This window comes from Gracilinanus agilis, chromosome 3, assembly GCF_016433145.1.
Source record: "Gracilinanus agilis isolate LMUSP501 chromosome 3, AgileGrace, whole genome shotgun sequence".
In the NCBI taxonomy this organism is placed as follows: domain Eukaryota; kingdom Metazoa; phylum Chordata; class Mammalia; order Didelphimorphia; family Didelphidae; genus Gracilinanus; species Gracilinanus agilis.
The window spans coordinates 75,682,439-75,705,621 of record NC_058132.1 but is presented as its reverse complement, the minus strand read 5'-3'; the positions used below and the strand labels follow the sequence as shown (position 1 = coordinate 75,705,621).

Sequence of the window (23,183 nt, the reverse complement as noted above, 5' to 3'; positions counted from 1 at the left end):
AAGGAAGGAAGGAAGGAAGGAAGGAAGGAAGGAAGGAAGGAAGGAAGGAAGGAAGGAAGGAAGGAAGGAAGGAAGGAAGGAAGGAAGGAAAGGAGAAAGAGAGGGGGGAGAGAGGGATAGAGGGAGGGAGAAAAGAAACAAAGAAACAAAGAAAAAGACTTTGCCACATTATAAACCACTTCCCCATTGTATCTGATTCTCACCAAGCTCCCCATGCTCCAGATACCTTGGCTGGCCACCTAAAGCTCAAAGAGCCTGATCTCTCAAATACTCACCCTCCTCATTTCCCATCATCTCCACCCCGCGAGGACCACATTCAGGGGTGGTCATATCCTCCATCTTGCCACCCCCCATAATTATTGACATCCACAAACATGGACTCTGAAATGTCTCTCTCTGACCACAATCTGTTGTCTTTCTACTCCTCTCTCTGCCTTGCAGCCCCTATGCCTGCTCTTCATCCTCTCCTCCACCACTAATCCTTCAACCCCTCAGTTCTTTCCCAGGCCATCCCTCTTGCACTATCCTTCTCCCGCCATGTTGGCCCCTGGGTGAGCCAGTTCCGCCCTGCACTGTCCCCTTCTTCTGAGCCCTGAGCCCCTTTATCCCATCAAAGATCATCCCTCCCTCCCTCCATCCACCACCTTTGTTCTTGTTTACAAGCTGCTGAATGAAGATGGAGAAAATCACAAAAAAACGAGCTGATGGAGTCCACTACAAATTTATGTTACATAACCGCAACTGAGCCCTCAGGCAATCCTTCTACACCTCCCTAATTAACTCGCTAGCCCACTCTCCACAGCGGCTCTTCCAAGCCTTTTCATCCCTCCTCAAGCCTCCCATGGCTCCCCGCCCCCCATCCTCGGAACTGAGAACCCTGCCTCATATTTTACAGAAAAAATTGAGGCCATTCGCAGAGAGCTCTCTCTCCTCTCCCCGCCCTTCTCCTACCACTCGGATGCCTTCTGTCATTATCTCCTCCTTCATCTGCGTCTCCCATGAAGAAGTGGCCCTTCTCCTTACCCAAGCAACTCCCTCTATGGGTGATCCCATCCCAGCTCATCTTCTCTAGCAGAGTGCCCCCGCTATTCTGCCCAGTCTCTCACCACCCTTCAATTGCCCCATGTTTACTGGCTCCATACACCCACATCTCTCTCATCCTTAAAAGCCCTACTGGGGGACAGTGAGGCAGCTCAGTGGATGGAGAGCCAAGTCTAGGTGGGAGGTCTTGAGTTCAAATCTGACCTCAGACATTTCCTAGCTGTGTGACCCTGGGCAAGTCACTCAACCCCCACTGCCTGGCCCTTACTGCTCTTCTGCTTTGGAACTGATACTTGCATAGATTCTAAGATGGAAGGTAAGGGTTTAAAAAAAGCTCTCACTTGATCTGCCCATCCCTGTTAGCTCTGGCATTATATCCATACCACCTTGGTAGCTAAACTCCTCCAGAAGGTCGTCTACAATAGGAGCCTCCACTTTCTTTTCTCATTTTCTTAACCTTCTGTGGTCTAGCTTCTGCCCTCACCCACCATCCACTGAAACTGCTCTCTGCAAAGTTACCAATTCTCTCTTTTCTTTCCCTTTAAAAACCTTTGCCTCCTCCACTGTAGAATCAATACTAGGTATTGATTCCAAGGCAGAACCGTCGTAAGGGCTGGGCAACTGGGATTAAGCAACTTGCCTAGAGTCACACAGCTGGGAAGTATCCGAAGCCAAATTTGAACCCAGGACCTCTGCCTGGCACTCTATTGCTGTGCTTACACATCTAAAAAAATTCTTACCTTCTGTCTTAGAATCAATACTATGCATTAGTTCTAAGGCAGAAGAGCGGTAAGGGCTAGGCAATTAGGAATGACTTGTCCAGGGTCCCACAGCTAGGAAGAGTCTGGGGCTAGATTTGAACCCAGGACCTCCCATCTCTAGGCCTGTCTTTCTATCCACTGAGAGCCACCTAGCTGCCCCTCAATCATCTTTATACAGATGCTTCTCAATCTAGTATCTAATCTTTTTTTTTTAAATCCTTAACTTCTGTGTATTGACTTATAGGTGGAAGAGTGGTAAAGGTAGGCAATGGGGGTCAAGTGACTTGCCAGGGTCATACAGCTGGGAAGTGTCTGAGGCCGGATTTGAACCTAGGACCTCCTGTCTCTAGGCCTGGCTCTCAATCCACTGAGCTACCCAGCTGCCCCTAGTATCTAATCTTAATCTTTCTTCCAACCTCTAGTCTCACATCCCCAACTGCCTACCAGACATCTGAAAACGGACATCCTCGCCGTGCCCAAAACTGAGCTCTTTATCTTTCCCAAAGCCCTCCCCTCTTCCTAACTTCCCTATTACTGGAGAGGGTACGACCTGGTCACCTAGGCTCGACTGAGGTAGCATCCTTGTTCTTGTCCTTTTCACCCCCTGCCCCATACCCAATAAAATGTCAAATCCTGCCATTCCTACCTCGGTAACATCCCTCACCTTCGCCTTTCTCTCCTCTAACCCTGCCACCATCCATCCCAGTGCAGGCTCTCATCCCCTCACTCCTGGACTGTTGCTGTAGCCTGTTGGTGGTCAACCTGCCTCAGGTCTCCCCCCCCCCCATTCCATTCGGCTGTCAAAATGACCTTAGAGACCAGCACTGACCACATCTTTCCCGTATTCAATAAACTCCAGTGGCTTCCTCTCACCTCCAGGGTCAAATACAAAATCCTCTATTTGACTTTTCAAATTGTCCAAAAATGGGAGCAGCTGAGTGGCTCTGTGAGTATAGAGCCAAGCTTAAAGACAGGAGGTCCTGGCTTCATATCTGACCTCAGACACTTCCTAGCTATGTGACCTTGGACAAGTCACTTAACCCCCATTGCCTAGCCCTTCCCACTTTTCTGTCTTAGATCTGATCCTATTAAAGGAAGGGTTTAAAACAACTACAAAATAAAAGGATGCCTTTCCCAACCTCCCTTAATGCTAGTGCCTTCCTTCTGAGATTATTTCCAATCTGTCCTGTATATTTATTTACAGAGCCATTTGCATGTTGGCTCCCCCATTAGGCTGTGAGCTCTTTGAGGGCAGACACCATCATTTGCCTCTCTCTGCATCGTCAGCACTCAGCACAATGAATGACACATAGTTAGCATTTAATAAAGACTAGTTGACTGATTGACAGCAGCTTTGTGAGGGAGCCAGGGCAGGGCTCATTATCCCCATTTTACAGATGAAACTAAGAAGAAGGTCCAGTTCTTTTGGTTTCTGGAGTTTCAGAGCCCAGGGATATCATACTAAGTTCCTCATACATCATACTGCTTCTCTAAAGCCGTGAGCGGGTATTCTCTGGGCACAATTATGCACCCAGCTGAGAATCCACCTAACGGTGCCATCATCCATATTATGGGATGCTTAATGCAGTCAAGATATACTACGTCTATGGCATTTTCCTGATGGGCCGACCTATTATCCCCATCCCCCCCAAATAAATCAAGGTGTCTGGACACAATTTGCTCTAGTGAATAAACATTAGTCCTTAAGGATCACCATGTTCTTTTCTAAATGTCCGTAACCCCCTGCTGGATAACCAGACCTCATCTTTTTGCCAAGGTTCAAGTTTGTTTGGCGACAGTTTCTGGAATGCCACCGTTTCTCTCTGATTTGAGAATGAGAACAACATTTACCCAACTCCAGGCTTCTGCCCACCCTCCTTTCCCCTTCTCTCCTGTTTCCCTGAGATTATAGATAGTAGGTATGAGATCACATCAGCGAATTCCTTCAGCACCCTGGGACATAATTTGTCTGGGTCTGGAGGCGCGAACTCATTTAGAAGAGCTAAATGCTCCCTTCTATCTCCTCACCTATCTCGGGCTGCAATTCCCTCTGAATGATGTTTTTTCTACCCTTTTCCGTCTGAAGGCTGTTCTCCTCGTTGGGAGAAGAGAAACAAAATGTGAGTTGAATGGTTCTGTTTTCTCTTCAGAGTTGGCTCATGTTATTCTGCCCACCCCAGATCAGTAGGCTGAGCTGCCCGGCGCCCTGTGTGTGATGGAGAAGGCCAGGGATCTCGGGCTGAGATCATTTAATCATTCATTCCACATATAGGCAATTCCTATGTGCAAGGTATCCTCGTAGAACACAGGGATGGAGAGTTATTGTGGATCTTGATAAATAACAAACACTTACTGGGTGGAGAGGGCAGCTAAGTTGTGCAGCGGATAGAGTGCCAGGCTTGGAAGTCAGGAAGATTCATCCTCCCGAGTTCAAATCCAGCCTCAGACACTTAATAGCTGTGTGACCCCGGGGGAGACGCTTAACCCTGTTTGCCTCAATTTCCTCATCTGTAAAATGAGCTGGAGAAGGAAATAGCAAACCAGTCTAATATCTTTGCCAAGAAAACCCCAAATGGGATCATGAAAAATCAGATGTGACTGAAAATGACTGAACCACAATAACTAAATGCCTACCATAGTCCAAGCCCTGATCTACTAGTTGAGGCTATAAAGGAAGACAAAAACAGTTCCTGGCCTCAAGAAGCTCATATTTTAGCTAAAAGGCATGCAGAGTTGTCAAAGAGCTTACATTCTAAACAGGTGGGTGGGGATGGAGACGTGATCATTCCGGAAGGGTAACAATTAGAGCTAGCCAGCCAGCTGGGGCTCTGCTGGGACGAGATCTGTGCAATCAGCCCATTATCTGCCCATTCCTGCCAACTGGTGAAGCAAAATAAAAGGAAGGGCCAGGGAGAGAGACCCTTGTCTGTTGTCAGTCAGGCTAATGCCATCTCCTTTCCCTTTGTTTTTGTTTTTTTTGTTTTTTTTTTTTTTAAACCCTTGTACTTCGGTGTATTGTCTCATAGATGGAAGATTGGTAAGGGTGGGCAATGGGGGTCAAGTGACTTGCCCAGGGTCACACAGCTGGGAAGTGGCTGAGGCCGGATTTGAACCTAGGATCTCCTGTCTCTAGGCCTGGCTCTCACTCCACTGAGCTACCCAGCTGCCCCTCTCCTTTCCCTTTGAAGGCTGAAATCAACTGTATAAACATATTTGGGAGGAGATGAGAAAGACAAAGTTTGATCTCACAACCTCTCCCTCCCGCCCCCCCCAAAATCAGCTTAAATCCCTGCATATCCTGGGGACAACTCTCTACCCCGGTAACAGTCTAGTGTCAATTCTAGGGATGCCATTCGTCTGATGGACAGCCCCAGGATCCCTAGAGATGATTCCTTGCAATCCTCGGGAAAAATCAGGAGGCTCCACATCCTCCCTTGAGGGAGGGAGAACAACCTATCAGGGATGTTTTATATCTTTAAGGGATGCCTCTGATTCCCTGAACCCTTGATGGGATGCTTGAGCCCTGATACCCCTTAAGGATGGCCCAGAGGGGGCAGCTGGGTGGCTCAGTGGTTAGAGAGCCAGGCTTAGAGACAGGAGGTCCTAGGTTCAAATCTGGCCTCAGACACTTTCCAGCTGTGTGACTCTGGGCAAGTCACTTAACCCCCATTGCCCTTATTACTCTTCTTCCTTGGAACCAATACACAGTATTGATTCTAAGACAGAAGAGAAGGATTTTTTTTTAAAAAAAAAAAAGGATGGCCCAGAGCCCACTTGCCCATCTAAAGGATGGCCACGAGAAGACCCTTACAGGGGATTCTGAAGTTATATAGCTCAGGAACCTCTGGGCTCTCCTTGGGCTCACTGCTACCCCCTCTATTCCTTCAGTAGATGAGCTGGACCCCCAAGGGGCTCCCGCTGCCCAGGCATCCCCTTCTTGGAATACCAGTTTTCCTGGTCATTCAGCCTATCAGTCCTTTGGGTATAGAACAATGATGACTCAGTCTCCCTGGGCTTATCCAACCTAGCTGGACCCTTTTCCCTAGATCTGTGCCCTAGCCCCAGGCTAAATTTGTGAGCCATATGCCACCAAAGCACCTCTCATGTTAGTCCTTAAACCTAAACCCCAAACTGCTCCTTCCCTTTCCAGATCTTTTCTTCCTCCTCCTCCTCCTCCTCCTTCTCCTTTTCCTCCTCCCATCCTAACAGAGTGCCTGCGTAGGAAGGACTTTATTTACAAGGGAAGAATAAAGTTATAATTTACAGCTATAACAAGGGACAAGCCTACTCACAGTGTGATGGAATAATCTGCCCAGTGCAAGAGCAGGAGAGCTCCCCCACTCGAAACCTGCCTAGCTACCCATTTCCCTGGCCCTCCTGCAAGGTCCTGCCACGTGGCAAGCTCAGGGTGAGTCAACAGTGGCGTGAAGTAGCAGCCAAAGAAGTAACTGTGACCTTGGGCTGTTAGCAGAGGCATAACGTCTACATCAAGGAAAGTGAGAATCCCATTATCAAGTCAAGTCAAGTCAGCAAGTATTTATTAAATACCTACTGGGTGCTGGGCACCGTGCTAAGCATTAGGGGTTCTAAGAAAAACACCAGATAAATAAAAACACAAAATCCCAGGCCCTGCTCTCAAGGAGCTCACAGTCTAATGGGGGAGGTAACAAGCAAAGAGCTCAAACGGCTCTGTGGCAATATGACATAAACAGGATAAACTGGAGGCGATCATAGAGGAAAGCCCCCAAGATTAAGGAGGGCTAGGAATGGCTTCTTTTTTTCTCCTTATTTTGTTTAAACCCTTACCTTCCATCTTAGAATCCAATAGATTCTAGGAGGGCAAATGCCATTTTCATTCAAGGCCCATAAAGGGTTTTGACTCAAACTTGGGGAAGGACCAGGTTGAATCAGGCAGCTGATGGCCCCGAATTGGTTCTAAGGCAGAAGAGAGGTAAGAGCTAGGCGAATGGAGTTAAATGATTTATCCAGGGTCACCCTGCTAGGAAATGTCTGAAATCACATTTGAACCCAGGTCCTCCTGTCTCTAGGTATGGTGTTCTATCCACTGAGCCACTCAGCTGCCTCCCAAGTGTGCTCCTGAAAAGGGCAAATAAATCCCTTTCTTATTCAAAGTCCATAAAGGGTTTTGACTCAAATTTAGGGAAGGATCAGGATGAGCCAGGCAGCTGGTGGCACAGTAAATAGAGCACTGAGTCTAGAATCAGGAAGACCTGAGTTCAAATCCAGTCTCAGTCACTTACTAGCTGTGTAACCCTAGGCAAGTCACTTAGCTTCTGCCTGCCTTAGTTTCCCTATCAGTTAAAATGGGTACAGTAGTAGCATATACGTCCTAGAGTTGTTGTAAGGATCAACTGAGATAGCTATAAAATGTTTAGCATAAGGCCTAGCATGTAATAATAACTGCTCCCTTGCTAGCTACCTTCCTTCTTCCTTTCTTTCTTTTCTTCCCAACCTGCCTTCCTTCCAGACTAAACGTACAGGATCAAGCCAGATAAAAAGTTTTGAAGTTGCTAGACTGGCTTAGACTAGAATCAAAGCGCCACCCAGCCTGGGACTTTTATTTATACTTCTAATGACCTCACCTTGGTGCAATATTTCTGAATTGTTATTGCCCTCAAAAACAAACCCTAGAAAATCTGCTCTAGTCATCTCACATGACTAAGGATGGGGGATAGAGAAGACAGGGAGAACAGAGGCCAGACCCAGGTATCCAGGGAAGATGGCAGAGGCCAGAGAAGAGAGAAGTTAATTAGGGATCATGGATGGCAGAGCTCCAAGCCCAGGGAGAAAGCAGGCTCAGGGGGCCCCCGGCAGGCTCAGAAAGTAGGGAGAATTGAAAGCTCTGAAGCCAAAGGTCTCTTGGATTGGTGCCAAGGAGGAGCTAAAAGAGGGGGAAGTTGACCCAGTTTAATGAGGCTTAAAGTCCTACCCTGGATCCTTCGAATCCTTTCTGTGGAAGGCTTTCCTCTTTGGTGATGCTGTGCTAGGCTGATGGCCCATTTCTATCTGTGTTCTTTGCCCCCCTCCTCCCCAGCCCAGACTCCTGAGGTCCCCAAATCCCCTATGGCTCTCCTGGCCTGAGTGAAAAATGAAATCCTGTCTTCCTTTAATCCCAATGGGACAGGATCAGAGAGGGGTAAATGAGAGAATGTCTCTCCACATTTGCAAACGTGACTGCCATAAGCTGGTGCCTTATCTTGCTCTGAATTTCCCAGAAAAAGCCATCTTTTTTATTAACCCAGCTGCCTTTCCTTGGGGGATGAAAGGTTTGTGTTCTTGGTGCTTGAACCAAGGACTCCAGATGCAGTGTGGGATGGGAAGGGCTGCCAGGGCCAACACTGGCCAAGAGGCTCTCCCAGGGAATCACAGAATAATATCAGGGCAGGAAAGGATGTGGGAGAACATCTGCTCCTTCTCCCCTCGTTTTACAGTTCTGTTTTTGTTTTTATTTCTAATTCTTATGATCTTTATTAATGAACAAATGAGCAAAGTCATTTGGACAAGTGCCCACCACAGGCCAAGCACTGGGATACACGCCTCCTGCCTTCAGGGAGCTTAGAGTTTGCATCCGATATCATTTATTTTCCTTAAAGTATATTCTTTCTGGGGCACTAGGTGGTTCAGTGGGTAGAGAACCAGACCTAGAGATGGGAAGTCCTGGGTTCAAATTTGAACTCAGTCATTTCCTAACTGTGTGACTCTGGACAAGTCTTTGCCTAGCCTTTATTGCTCTTCTGCCTCGGAGCCAATGTTTAGTATTAATTCTATGATGGAAAGAAAGGGTTTTTTAAGTACATTCTTTCTGAAGGTGCATGGTTATTTCCTCCTTGTATACGGACCACAGGTGTGGGGTATAAGGAGAGGGAAAAGTGAATGAGGGGACCAATGGAAGAGGACTCTGGAATCCTCTTACAGTGGTGGCAGCATCAGAAAGAAGGCAAGGTAGTCAAGGACTGGCTCCCAGGAGGTCTCTGAGCTTCCTTCAGGGGCTGAGAGGGGTCAGGGGAAAGGAGTATCAAGAAGAGATCAGAGAAAATTTAGAAAGCAGGGAAGGTGGGGCAGCTAGGTGGCTCAGTGGATTGAGAGCCAGGCCTGGAGTCTCAGACACTTCCTAGTTGTGTGACCCTGGGCAAGTCATTTAACCTCTGTTGCCTAGCCCTTCCTGTTCTTCTGTCTTGGAACCAATACACAGTATTGATTCTAAGATGTCAGGTAAAGGTTTAAAAAAAGAAGAAGAAGAAAGTAGGGAAGGATCAAATCACTAACAATTAAGGAAATGCAAATTAAATCAATTTAATTTCTACCTTCTACCCCTCTGATTGGCAATGACAAAAAAAAGTAAAATAAGCAAATAAATAAATACATGGAATTTTGAAGATAAATAAATAAAATAAAAATTAGTAGAGGAGTTGTGGGAAACCAGGCCCACTGATGCATTGTTGGTGGAGTTGTTAAACTAGTTCAAACATTTTGGAAAGCAAGTAATTAACAATAATAGTATTTCATTTTTATTTTTATTTATTTAATTATAAAATGCTCTAAGGTTTGTAAAACACTTTATAAATATTATTTCATTGTGTCCAATTTGAAACTATCTCCCCCCAAAACTAAACTAAGAGCAATAAATTGTGTGTACCCTTTAATGGAGAGCGACTACTTACTGCTTGGGCTATAAACCAAAAAGACTGAGGAAAAAAAGAAAGACCATGTATAAAAAGGCCATGCCATTATTTATAGCAGCTCTTTTGGAAGTAGTAAAAAACTGAAAACTAAGAGGATGCTGATGGTAAATGGATAGAATAGAATACTACTGAGTATACCAATATAAATGATGAAATACATAGTTTCAGAGAAAACTGGGAAGACCTGTAGGAACTGATGTAGACTGAAGTGAGCAGAATCAAGAGAACAATTTCTACAATAACAATATTGCAAGGAAAAATAGGGGCAGCTAGGTAGCACTGTGGATAGAGCTTCTAGGCTGGAGTTGGGAAGACCTGGGCTCAAATCTGACCTCAGACACTTCCTACTGTGTGACCCTGAGCAAGTCACATAAACCCCATTTGCCTAGCCCTTAGTGCTTTTCTTAGAGCTGTTACTATTACAGAAAGGAAGGTTGGTTGTTTTTTTTTAAAAATACCTTTGAAAAACATGAGAACCCTAATCAATGACAAATGACAAATCATGATTTTAGAGGGCCAAGGCTGAATCATGTCACCTACTTCCTGTTTTTTGAGGCAATGGACCCAAAATCAAAAGTCATAGACATTTTTGGTCATGATCAGTATTAGAATTTGCTTTGCTTTATACATGGCTATTGTCATAGTTTTTCTTTTTTTGCTATATGACCCTGGACAAGTCACTTAACCCCAACTGCCTAGCCTTACCAATATTCTGCCTTGGAACCAATACTTAGTATTGCTTCTAAGACAGAAGGTAAAGGTTAAAAAATTTTTTTTAAATTTTTAATAGTTTTATTTTTTCTTTGTTTTTTTAATTATTATTGTTTAAGGAAAAAAGAAAATGAAAAGAAAAAATGAATGCTTGTTCACTGGAAATAATTAATTTTTAAAAAATTTAACAAAGTAAGGAAAAGTGAAAGCCCAAGGGTCAAAGACAAGGGTCTGTGGATCAACCCCAGAGAAGCATCGGAATCCCCGGGGGACCTTCTCCAGATAAGCAAAGCCTCAAACCCACATCAGGGTCACAGACTCCTCAATGTTGACTTTTCCAAAGCTTTTCCCATCTTATTATCCTTATATTTTCTCCCCTTTCAAGATCCCTGTTGGGAAAGTCAGACAAAAATTATTATCCCCATTTTACAGAGGGGTTCAGAGAAGGGACAGTTGTCTACCCAAGGTCAAAGAGCCGGTGGCAGAGCTGGCTAAGACTTTGGCTTCGAGTCCCACTTTGGGGCATCTGCAGCCCAGGGCTATGAGGGAAAGAACACTTGTGGTGGAATGCAGGAGGCCTGAGTTCGAGTCCCAGCACAAAAGACTGACTAGTTGTGTGAACTTCATCAAAAACCTTTCTGAATCACAGTCTTCATCTACAAAATGGGAATGATATCTCCATGACTTAACTCATGGGGTTGAGGTAAGGAAAGAAAATTGTGAATCTCAAAGGACTTCCTCAATGTAAGTTATTATTTTAGGGAAGTACTATTGGGTAATTGATGGAAGAGGCCATGGCCGCAGAGAGCCGGCTCTCCTCAATATCAGAGAGATTTCCTCTCCCAGTCTTGAGGAAGTTTTTGTCTATGTCGTTGTTTGGTTGTGTCAGTCGAGTCCAATTCTTTACAACTCCATTTGGGATTTTATTGGCAGAGATACTCAAAGGTCTGCCATTTCCTTCTCCAGCTTATTTTACAGATGAGGAAACTGAGGCAAACAGAGTTAAGTGACTTGCCCAGGATCACCTAGCTAGTAAGTATCTGAGGCCAGATTTGAACTCTGGAAGAGAAGTGTTTCTGAGTCCAGGCCAGCCTGTCTATATCTCTATCCATATATTCCAGATGGGGAGTTCCTAGAAGGTGAGAATGAGGTTCTTTTCCCTCTGGGAAGCTCCACAGACTAGGAAGACCTAAGTTCAAATACAGCCTTGAACACTTCCTAATTGTATGACCCAGGGCAAGTCACTTAACCTCTGTTTGACTCAGTTTTCTCAATTGTAAAATGGGAATTATAATAGTACCTTCCTCCCAGGATTATTGTGAGGGTCAAATGAAATAATATTTGAAAAGTGTTTAGCCTAGTGTCTGACACATAGTCAGTGCTATAGAAATGTTACTAATTATATTTATCAATAAATGAGATATTTATAAATTATTTAGTAGAGTCCCTGGCACATAGTTGGTGCTTAATAAATGACTGTTCCCTTTCCCACCTCCCCTACACACAGGAGACACTCAACAACAGAACTGTTAGTTTCCTTCCTTCTCTGAAATTCTTTTAGAATCTCAGAGAATTTTTTTTTTAATTAAACCCTTGGCTTCTGTCTTAGAATTAATACTGTGCATTGATTGGTTCCACGTCAGAGAAGTGGTAAGGGCTAGGCAACGGGGGTTAAGTGACTTGCCCAGGGTCTGTCTGATGCCAGACTTGAGAATCTCATAGAATCTTATAGGCATTCTTGTATAAGTCACAAAGAGAAGCACAAGCTTCCAACTCTGTTTCCCTGAAAGGCCAGAAATGACTCCCAGAAAATTCTGGAACGGGCAGATGAGCAAAGGTAAAAGTAACTACATTTAGGTTCAAAAAATCAATTGCACAAATTTAGAATGGGGAAGCTATCGTGTGATCCAAGTACTTATGAAGGTCTCCCATTGACTCTCCAGCTCAATGTGGGCCAATAGTGTGATGTAGATACTTAAAAAAAAAATGGTGATCTGATCTTGGACTCTATTAATAGAAAAGGAGCTAAAATCTCCACTGTCCTATCATGCCAGTCCTGACATTTACTGCCTATTGAAGGGTAAGCAAGTCGCTTAACCTAAGCTGCTATTCCCATTTATAAAATGAATATAAAAATATTTGCTCCCCTCTTCCTTCTCCAAGGATGGTTGTAGGAAAAGTGTTACTCCCTACCCCCTGTACCCTGTTTCTCCAGCCAAACTCAATGACTCAGGGTTCCCCAAATGTGGCCTACGCTCACCCACCTCCATGCCTTTGTTCTCACTGTTCCTAGAATGCTCGCCCTTCTCATTTCAGTCTGTCCAAATCTTTCTCAGATGCCACAATGTCCCCAGAGCCCCCTTCCCCATCCTCTCCCCTGGAAATGGTCCTGAAGGCATCTCCCCTCCTTCGCCGCAGGCTGGGTCCCGAGGCTCACCCCTGCCTGCCTCCAGGAAAAAAAAAAATCACAGTGGCAGTTGGCTAATACCAGTAAGAAACATGGGAGAACACAAATTATGAATGAGAAGGTGGAGGCAGCATTCCCCTGCCCCAGGCACCAGCGTGCCACCTTCTCATGTTTCTCGCAGCTGGCACCAGACGCTGATTCCCCAGTAACTAAAGGTCGGTAGGCTTGAACTATATGGTCTGCTCCCCTACCAAGAGATGGGTATCCCAGCTGGTTCTGCCAGCCTCCCGCTGGCTCCTTACCCGTGTCAGCTGGACCCTCCTCCCCACACCCAGCCACCCGCCCTGCGTGTCCTGGGGCCCAAGCGACCACCCCAGACAGGGCATCTGAGTCTGCACAGGAGGCTGCCTCCACCCCCTACTCCTTCCTGTTCCTTCCTCTCCCCACAACTCCCCCCACCCCACTTAACAGATTGCAGCAAGCAAGATGGTACAAATTTATAGCTCAACTCACCAAAAATAACAAGAGATCTATCAAAGGCAGTTTGCGTGAAATTAACAGGCGCCCAGACCCTCTTGTCAAATCGAGCTCAGCGTCGAGGCGGGCGGGCCCAGCGCCGATGCCGCTCTATCACCCGTCCCCCGGTTCTCCACCCCCCTCTCCTCCTGCCACGGCTGCGCTCCATATCCCATCTCTCTTCTCCCTGCCAGGCCTCCCCTCCCCTCCCTCTGGCCGCCTCTCCAAGGCCTCCTCGTCCTGGGCTGCCCCCCTCCAGCCTGGCACTTGGCAAGGGCAGTTGCGGGCAGGCGAGGACCCTCGCTCCTCACTTGGCTGGGCTGCAGCTGCTCAGACCAAGGGGCTCCTGGCCTTTTCCTCGGGCCTGTCCCCCCTCCTCCAGGCTGCAGGCTCTGGCAGAAGGGACAGTGGGGACAAACTACCTAGCTACCGCCATCCAGCTCCAGGGCAGCTGCAGTGCAAAGAGCACTAAATTCACAATTAGCCCTGTGAGTCCAGGCGAGAAGCCCCCTTTGCCCTCTAGCCTCAGTTTCCTTCTCTGTAAAAGGGAGGTATGTCTGTGGGGGTAGCAGGGAGCACTAAAGTCCCTGCCAGCTCCAGTTCCTATAATTCCTATGACCAAACTCACAGCTGCCCCTGACCTGGCATCTACTGGCCAGAGCATCAGGACATGGAGCCATTCCCAGGAAGCTGGCGCTGGGACAGAGTGGGTACCAGAGCTAGTCTTGTCCAGCACATGCATATACACTCACACAGTACCATACAGCCATCACAAATGAGGGTCTCCTATGGACCCCGGACTCTACTCCACCCCCAACCCAATCTTCTGGGGTCCAGGAAATCCTGCCCAGCTTCCCTCCCTCTTTCCTTCCTCCCTCCCTCCTTCCTTCTTTCTTTCCTTCCTTTCTTCCCTTCTTTGCTCCTTCTTTCCTTCCTTCCTTCCTTCCTTCCTCCCTTTTTTCCTTTCCTCCTTCCTTCCTTCTTTCTCTTTCTTTCTTTCTTTCTTTCCTCTTTCCTTCCTTCCCTTCCTCCATCCATCCTTCCTTTCCTCCTTCCTTCCTTTCTTTCTTTCTTTCTTTCTTTCTTTCTTTCTTTTTTCTTTCCTTCCTTCCCTTCCTCCATCCATCCTTCCTTCCCTTCTTCCTTCCTTCTTTCTTTCCTTCCTTCCTTCCCCCCCTCCCTCCCTCCTTCCTTCCTTCCTTCCTTCCATCTCTCTCAAGCCAGGTAGAACCCGGTCCCTCTTTCCAAGGCACTAGAGCCCTGGAAACAAAGAAGGAGTCAAAGGGAAGGAGAACACCAGCAGGCTGGAGGTAGAAGAAGGGATTGGGGTCCCTTCCCTCCCGCTTCCTCCCAGCTCCCAGGCCAAGTGTAGGAAAGCAGAGTTGGCTCTCCGCTCCCTGCCCGCCCGCCTTCTCTCTCCCATCCCCACGTATTCCTGATCGCAATCTGTCCGCTGCAAAATGCCAGCCCGTCTCCCTGCTGCCGATACAGCCATCCAGCTGGCCTGGCACAGAGGGGGTGGGGGAAGGAGTGTGGGAGAGGCCAAACACTTGGCACGGATGGCACTGCCATGTGGGCGCGGTCCTCTCCAGGCCCTGGCGGTGGCACTGGCCCCAGAGACACTCCCTGCCACGGAGAACAAACTGCGCCGAGCGCCCGCTATCCCTGCTAATTGGCACTCATCTGTCCGATGATGGTCCTGGGCAGCGGAGGAGGCAGCAGAAGGGAAAACTGCCTCCCCCTGTACCCACGGGCCTCGGCGTGCTGTAGTAAGCGGCGTGCCCTCCTGGAGCGCAAGGCTGCCTACGGGCCTGTCTCCTCATCAAGAGCGAAGCCAGATCTTCCCGGGCCCGTTACGGCCACCTGCACTTCTCCCCAGAGACTCGCCTTCACGGGCAACCTCTGAGAAATGCCACGTGGCCGAGGAATGATTTGGAGTAGGCTCAGGGTAGGGTGATGCCAATGGTGAAGAGGGTCACTCCGACCATGCCACGAGATACAGCCTCGTGATTTTAACTGTCAGAGGTGACTGGCAACCGAAAGACCCCATTAGCATCGGGTCTGCTACCCTGGCCCGGGGTCCCGCTCCTGAATCTGTATTCTCCGTGTATTTAGCCCTCAAAGCCACAGTTCCCATCATCCCCAGGCCTTCCAGAGTCCTCCATTCCCTCCACATTCCGCCCCTGCCCCCCATGTTTCCTGGCTCTCAAAGTCACCAGGGCGACGGACCAAGTCCTGCTTCCGGCTCCACGACAACCCGCCATCCCCTGGCACGGTGCCCTGGATGGCACAGCGCCTGGATGGTGCCCGCCTGTGTGGGCAGAGCCTCCCTCCCCGACCGCTGCGCAGACCGAGGGGAAAGCCAGACAGGAATACCTTTCTCATCAAGTGGAAGGGAAACTGAGGAGGGGGGTTCCTCCCCATCAATCTCCCCACCCAGCTCTGTGCCTCCTTCCCCAAAGCCACGTGCTACTAGCCATGTGCCCTGGAGGAACGCAGGGAGGATAATAAAACCACTGAATATACGGCCCCACTCTCCTTGGTTATGTTCAACAAAGAAACGAAATTCAATTTCCTCTAGAAGGCACTAAATCTGAGGTTCCAGCCCCCAGCCCTCCCCGGGTTTCCTGCTCACAGGAAGCATCTCTAACTTGCCTGGCATTGCCCCTGCCTCCCTGATCTGGGCCAGGCACAGCAATGCAGGCTGCCAAGACCTGGGACTGTTACCCAGCAGCTAGGGGGCCAGGGTGTCCCTGGGGCTCTGTCCCCACAAGGTGGAGGGTCGGGGGTGTAGTATAGAGACTGAGGAGACCCCAAACCTCCTCCATTCTGGATGGTAGCAGGGAGAGGTGAATCGGAAACTCAGAAGCTCCTTCCCAGCCCCTAGGTCAGGGCAGGTGGTAATCACAGCAATCCCTTTGCCTCTGAGATGCCAGATAGGACTTTTGTTTTTGTTTTAAACCTTCCCTTACCCAATACTAAATATTGGTTCCAAGGCAGAAGAGCAGTAAGGGCTGGACATTGGGGGTTAAGTGACTTGCCCAGGGTCACACAGCTGGGAAGTATCTGAGGTCACCTTTGAACCCAGGACTTCCCATCTCCACACCTGGCTCGGCTCTCTATTCCCTGAGCCACCCAGCTGCCCCCCAAGATAGGTTTTTAAATAATTTGCTATATAGGATCCTGAGCACTAGAGGGGTATTTTCTGCCAAGAGATAGAAGAAAGTGAGGTTCACAGGCTTTGGAAGAGGCCATCTGTCCAACCCCTATATTTGACAGAGGAGGAAACGAAAGCCCAGTGACAGGAAGGGAATTGCCTATGGTCTCATGAACAGAACTGGAGGCTAGAACCCAGGGGTCCTGACTCTCGGGCTCTCTTGGCCAGGGTGAGGGATGGAGAAGATAAAGGAAGGCAGCAACCAGCCCACATCCCTGAGGCCCAACCCTGGACCTGGGAATCCTGATGGGGGGCACCAAACCCAAAGGCTGGGAGGAGCCCTAAGGAAGGGCTTGGGCTGGACAGAGCCACAGAGAGGGACATGCCCTGCACACCAATCACTGCTTGTCTTCCTTTCACTTCCTGCTGATCCCTCGTAAAAGGCTTAGTCAAGGCTGCCTCGGGGACTGGGGACAATTCACAGGAGCAGAGAGCCTAGAGAAAGAAAGGGAAGGGAGGGGAGGAGAGGGGGTGCCCGCAGCAAAACCCTGACTCAGCAACCCAGAGCTAGCTGCTGCTCAAGGTCTCTGCACTGGGACAGCAGGATGCCTGGGTCCTCCACTTAGATGAGGGCCCTTGCCTGGAGACCCAGAGCTTTGGAACAGGGGTGATGTTCTGGTCTTTGGAAGGTCCTGGGAAGCACCCACAGGCCCCCCAAATACCTTAGGACTCATGTATACATGGGTATGCCTATCCTCACCCCCTCCTCCTTCCTGTCAGACAGCCTCTGACATTAGCCCAGAGATGAAAAAGGGGGGAGGAAGGCAGTATGGCTGACTCCCCCAAGCCCTTGGCCCCCGCCACCCAAAGGGGCTCTTCTCAGTTTCAGCGGAGGAGTTTGGAAAGCTCAGAACAAGGAAGTCAGCATAAACCTCTGGAGACAGGGAGGAGATGCTCCCGGGGGCAGAGGTGTTGGTGCCAGTCAGCAAAAAGCAGAGAGGGGTCGGCCCTCTCCCTAAGCCCAGGCCTACACTCCTGATGGCTGGGCACTCAGAGGGAGAGGCCTGGACCTGGTTCCACTGAGCCCCCCAAAGGGCACCAGGAGGGCCTGAAACCCGGGGCTCTGGCTCATTCCAAACTCAGTCTGTGTTCCACTCTGCTGCCCTTGTTTCTAGATTTACTCTCTCTTTCCACAACTTCCCTTATTTCTCTTCAGTCCTTTTCATCCTGGATGCCTCAGTTTCTCCCCCATATCTGTCCTTCCCTAGTCAGGCTGCTGGCTCCTCTGCTTTTCTCACCTTTCTGTGGCCCAATGTGCCCCCCCATCTCTTCTTGGCCTCTATCTTAGTCTTCCTTCCCAGCCCCTCAAGTCTCATCTCCCCTTCCTCTCCTTATGTCCCACCACCTCCTGCTCCTATCAGCCTCCTATCAGTGTCCTACCTTCTCTCCATTCCTCAGTGTCCCTCTTCCTCTGAGCCCTAGTCTCCCCCCATTCTTCTCTCCAGGTACCCTACTCTCAGTCTCCCCACTTTACCTGCCTCAGTCTCTCCCATATCTATTCCTTAGTGTCTCCCTTCTATGACCTAGTCTCTCCCTATTCTTCTCTCCAAGTACCCTAGTCTCCCCTTTACCTGCCTCAGTCTCCCCCTTATCGGCCTCAGTCTCCCCCCGTGCTGAGCCCCAATCTCCACCCCACCCCCTGCTCCTCCCTCTACGCCCCAGGCTCCCCACATACACATCTCTCTACTTGCCTCAGTTTCTCTCTAGTCCCTTCTCTGTTCCTTGACCTTTCTTGCTCTATCAGTTTCCAGGCAGGGGTAAAGGGCAGCCAAGCCGCCCTGGGGACCCCTAGCCCCACAGGCAGTGGGGAGGGTCCCTTGGACCCCAGGGGCCCGCACACACGCCGGAGCCCGGAGCCCCCATCGGTGGGGGCTGGAGGCGAACTCACCATATCTTATCTCGGGTGGGAAGAGGTCATTGCTGCTGCCTGCGTGTAGGTCAGCCTCCCCCGGCGGGCTCCCCGGCACCAGGGCATTGGAGAGGGTCTGGCTGCGGGGCGGGGGCGGCGCGGTGGCTGGGGTTGCCGGGGGCGCCGCCTCCTCCCCCTGGCAGCTGCAGCCCGGCTGGGAAATGCCACAGGCCCGGCCCGCGGCCCGCCCGCACTCCTGGCCCCAGCGGCACAGCACCCCGCAGGTGAACTGGCTCGAATTGTTGTTATTGATGAGCAGCACCTCCACGAAGCGGAACTCCAGAGCCGAGGGCGCCAGCAAGCGGGGGGCCTCCCAGGGCTCCGCCGTCAGACAGAGCTGGACGAAATTCTTGTCAAAGTGGAGGAAGGTGAAGGGGTTGGAGCCCTGGCACAGCTCCAGGCCGCCCCCCACCTCTTCCTCCTCCTGCCGTGGTCCGGCCTGGGCCGCCGCCTGGGCCGCCGCCTGCCCCTGCTCCGGCCCCTGCTCGGGCCCCTGCTCCGGCCGCTGCTCCGGCTCCGGCTCCTGCTCCTGCTCCGGGGCCTGGCGGAGGCAGGTGAAGTTGGCCAGGTAGTGGTCCAGGGGCAGCAGCCTGGGCGAGAAGTGGGCGCACACCTGGTCCTGGCGGTTGAAACGCAGGTAGAGGGAGTACTTGGTGGGGTCTGGGTTCTCCAGGGTCCAGGAGCAGCCCGAGGCGATGGTGGGGAAGAGGTCCTGAAGGGAGAAGGCCCCGTAGAGGACTCCCGAGGCCAAGGCCGAGCAGGCGCTGGGGGCAGGGTCGAAGGCCGCGGTGAGGCGCAGAGACAGAATCGCAGACAGTAAGAGGGGACAGGCCGGGGTCATCCTATGTCACTTGCCCTGTGAGAGAGGAGAGGAGGGGGTCAGTGGGTCAGTGTCACTGTCAGCCTGGCCTTCTGCTGCCCCGCAGCCACCCCCATCTAACAGAGTCTTCTTCGCTCCCTTCCCTTCCACCTTAGAACGGATATTGGCTCCAAGGCAGAAGAGCAGGAAGGGCTAGGCAGTGGGGGAGAAGTGACTTGCCCAGGGTCACACCCTGGGCTAGGAAGTGTCTGAGGCCAGATTTGAACTCAAGGACCACCTGTCTCCAGGCCACCCCGTTGCCCCTACAGTCACTTTCTTACTCTTCCTCCAACAATGCATCCTTTGGAGCATCACCTCCCAGCTCGGCTCTCTCCCCAGACTCCTCCTCCACAGCAGCAGCAGCAGCCGTGCCTACCTTGAGATGCCTCCTCCCTGGAGCCCATTCCCTGCATTGGGGAGTCCCCAGCCCCAACCACCATTTCAAGGGAGGATTCAGACCTGCCCCTGGACCCTCAGGTCTCCTCCACCTTCCCCATCCTTCCGGTGCCCCTTTATCCGCTCTGCACCCCGCGTTGGACGGCAAGTCCCTTGAGGGGAGGAACGGCCTGCCCTTCTGTCTGTCTGTTTGTCTGTCTGGATCTCCAGCCTTAGCTCCAAGTTAGCGAATAACCAATGCTTTATCTAGCCAGCTGCCAAAATACTCTTCCCCCAGCACCAGATGGGTCACGTTGTTCCTCAGCTCAAGAATCCTCAGAGTCTCCCTACTGACCCCCATAAAAAGCTCAGACGCCTCTGTCTGGTAGTCACTGATTGTCACGAGCCCCACATTCTGGACAAACTGGATTCTTCCTTGGCCTCTGGAGGCCACAGAGCAGAGGCTCCTTCGGGTCACTTGCTTTAGCCCTGAAGACCCGTGTGACTGTCGGTAAGTCACTTTATCTCTCTGGGACTCACATTCGAGAGTCATCGTCCTTGCACTGTCTACCTCACAGGCCATTTACAAAAACCTCAAATGGAGGCAGCTCGGTGCTCGGTGAATTGAGAAACAGGCCTAAAAGAGATGCGAGGTCCTGGGTTCAAATAGGGTCTCGGATACTCCTGAGCAAGCCCCTTAACCCCCATTGCCTAGACGCTTGCCGCTCTTCTGTCTTGGAACCAATACTTGTATCAATTCTAAGACGGAAGGTAAGGGTTTAAATAATAATAATAATAATAACCTCAAGTACCAGAGAGAGATGATCCATTATTAAGGACACCACAGAAAGCTAGCTGGCTCTGTGGATAGAGGCCAGGCCCACCATCAGGAGGGCCTGAGTTCAAATTTGGTCTGAGATATTTCCTAGCTCTGTGACCCTACACAAGTCACTTAACTCTGTTGGCCTCAGTTTCCTCATCTGCAAAAATGAGCTGGAGAAGTCAATGGTGAACCACTCCAGTGTCTTTGCCAAGAAAACCCCAAATGGGGTCAAGAAGAGTCAGACACAACTGAAACAAATGGACAACAAATTGCATGGAATCAGAAACTTGAGACCCAGAGAGAGGAAGGCAGCTGGCCCAGTCACCCGGCCAGGTCCAATAATGTCAAAGGTTCTTTCTAGTTCTAATTCTAATGGTCCCATGCATGGCCAGGCACAATTCTAGGAACTGGGGATATAAAGAACAAAAAAAGTTCCAGTCCTCATGGAGCTTAGATGGTGCTGGGCCTACAGTCAAGAAGACCTAAGTTCCAATCAAATCCAGATATTGAATAGTTATGTGACCCTGGGCAAGTCACTTAACTGTGGTTTGTCCTAGTTTCTTCACCAGAAAAGGGGGGTGGTGAATAATCATAGCACTTATCTCCTAGACAGATTCAAACAAGATATTAGGTGTAAAATGCTTAGCACAGTGCCTGGCACACAGTAGGCACTAAATCAATATAGACTGAATTGAATTGTTCATTGAGGACCAAATGAGATCATTATAAAGCTCTTAGCACAGTGCCTAGCACACAGTAGGTGCTTAATCAATATTGACTGGATCAGATTGTTCAATGAGGACAAAATGAGATTATAAAGCTCTTAGCACAGTGCCTGGCACATGGTAAGTGCTATATAAATGCCAGCTATCATCATCATCATCATCATCATCATCATCATTATTAGAATAAAAGAACCCTGTGGCAAGTAACTAAATAAAAATAGAATCCTGTGCTTGTGGGCATCCCCTCTAGGCAATCCATGCCTGCCTGCCTGCCCACCCTGTGTGATTCTCAGATGGTTGCTGCAGAGAGTTCAGCCAAGCCCCTGGGCACCTTCTTGGACTTGTCTTGCTCCTACCTGTGCAGCACCCATTCTGTCTGCCAAGCAGCCTTGCTGTCATCAGGTGATGGCCCATTTTCTTTTTCCACTCCTAAATTTCTTTGATGACATCCTTCATCTCTTTGTCAAGAGAATCCCTCTCCATCCCTCAAAAGGCCACTTCACTGCGCCCACTCAGGGAGCCTTTTTTCCTGTGATCCTTCCCATCAGTAACAACCCTCTCCCCGAGGCCACCCATGGCACTCTGCTGGGACCCTTCGGATCTACCTATGGAGGAATACTGCATCACCCCTGCTGCCACTCATTTCACCGTGCTAGGTGAGTTCCATGAAGTGGGGATGATGTCGTCCTTAGCCCTGCACTTCCCTGGAGGCCAGGCACAGTGCTCTGGACACGGCCCTCCAACTTCAGGAATGTTTGTAGAACAGAATCCTTCCCCTGCTAACAAACATTTTTTTAAAAACCATTAACTTCTGTCTTAGAAACTATACAAGTATCAGTTCCAAGACAGAAAAGCGGGAAGGGCCAGGCAATGGGGGTTAAGTGACTTGCCCAGGGTCCCACAGCGAGGAAGTGTCTGAGGCCACATTCGATCCCAGGACCCTCCCATATGCAGGCCTGGTTCTCTATCCACTGAGCCATCCAGCTGCCCCTTGCTAATGAACTTTTTTTAAAAAACCCTTCCTTTAGGGGGCAGCTGGGTAGCTCAGTGGATTGAGAGTCAGGCCTAGAGACGGGAGGTCCTGGGTTCAAACCCGGCCTCAGCCACTTCCCAGCTGTGTGACCCTGGGCAAGTCACTTGACTCCCATCACCCACCCTTACCACTCTTCCACCTAGGAGCCAATACACAGAAGTTAAGGGTTTAAAAAAAAAAGAATTTAAAAAAAAAAAACCCTTCCTTTACTGTGTATTGGTTCCAAGGCAGAAAACCAGTAAAGGCTAAGCAATAGGGGTTAAGTGACTTGTCCAGGGCTCCTCAGCTGGAAAGTGTGTGAGGTCATCTTTGAACCCAGGACCTCTGGTCTCTAGGCTGACTCTCAACCCAATGAACCACCTTGCTGCCCCTTGCTAATGGACTTTTTTTTTTTTTTTTACATTTTTAAACCCTTAACTTCTGTGTATTGGCTCATAGGTGGAAGAGTGGTAAGAGTGGGCAATGGGGGTCAAGTGACTTGCCCAGAGTCACACAGCTGGGAAGTGTCTGAGGCCGGATTTGAATCTAGGACCTCCCGTCTCTAGGCCTGACTCTCAATCCACTGAGCTACCCAGCTGCCCCTGCTAATGGACTTTTAATGGTTATTTACTGCAAGTAGCTCCCACATACACTGGGTAGAAATGCTGGGCCTGAAGGCAGCAGAGTCCAAATCCAGCTTTCCACCTTATGGGAGACCCTGAGGCAAGTCACTTAACCTCTATGTTTGTTTGTTTGTTTGTTTGTTTTTTTAAACCCTTGTACTTCAGTGTATTGTCTCATAGGTGGAAGAGTGGTAAGGGTGGGCAATGGGGGTCAAGTGACTTGCCCAGGGTCACACAGCTGGGAAGTGGCTGAGGCCGGGTTTGAACCTAGGACCTCCTGTCTCTAGGCCTGGCTCTCACTCCACTGAGCTACCCAGCTGCCCCAACACTTAACCTCTATGTACTACCTCAGTTTCCTTCTGTAAAATGAGGATAATAAAAGCTACTGATCTCAATGATATAATCTATATAAATCACTCTGCAAACCCTCAAGTGCTTCATAAATTTTGGCTATCGTTATGATGTATATTATCTTATCAGAGACTCACAATAACCTCAGAA

General features: G+C 49.6%; 1 protein-coding gene across 1 annotated transcript in view; it reads right to left on the bottom strand.

Annotated features, from left to right (window-relative positions):
* ADGRB2 (adhesion G protein-coupled receptor B2) overlaps window positions 1-19,115 on the bottom strand; it is a 55,496-nt gene extending 36,381 nt beyond the window's left edge. Inside the window, 1 exon segment of the mRNA XM_044668772.1 lies at window positions 18,245-19,115. Within this exon segment, the coding sequence (XP_044524707.1) occupies window positions 18,245-19,106 (862 nt within the window). The 5' untranslated portion in view covers window positions 19,107-19,115.
* Window positions 19,116-23,183: the final 4,068 nt, after the last annotated feature.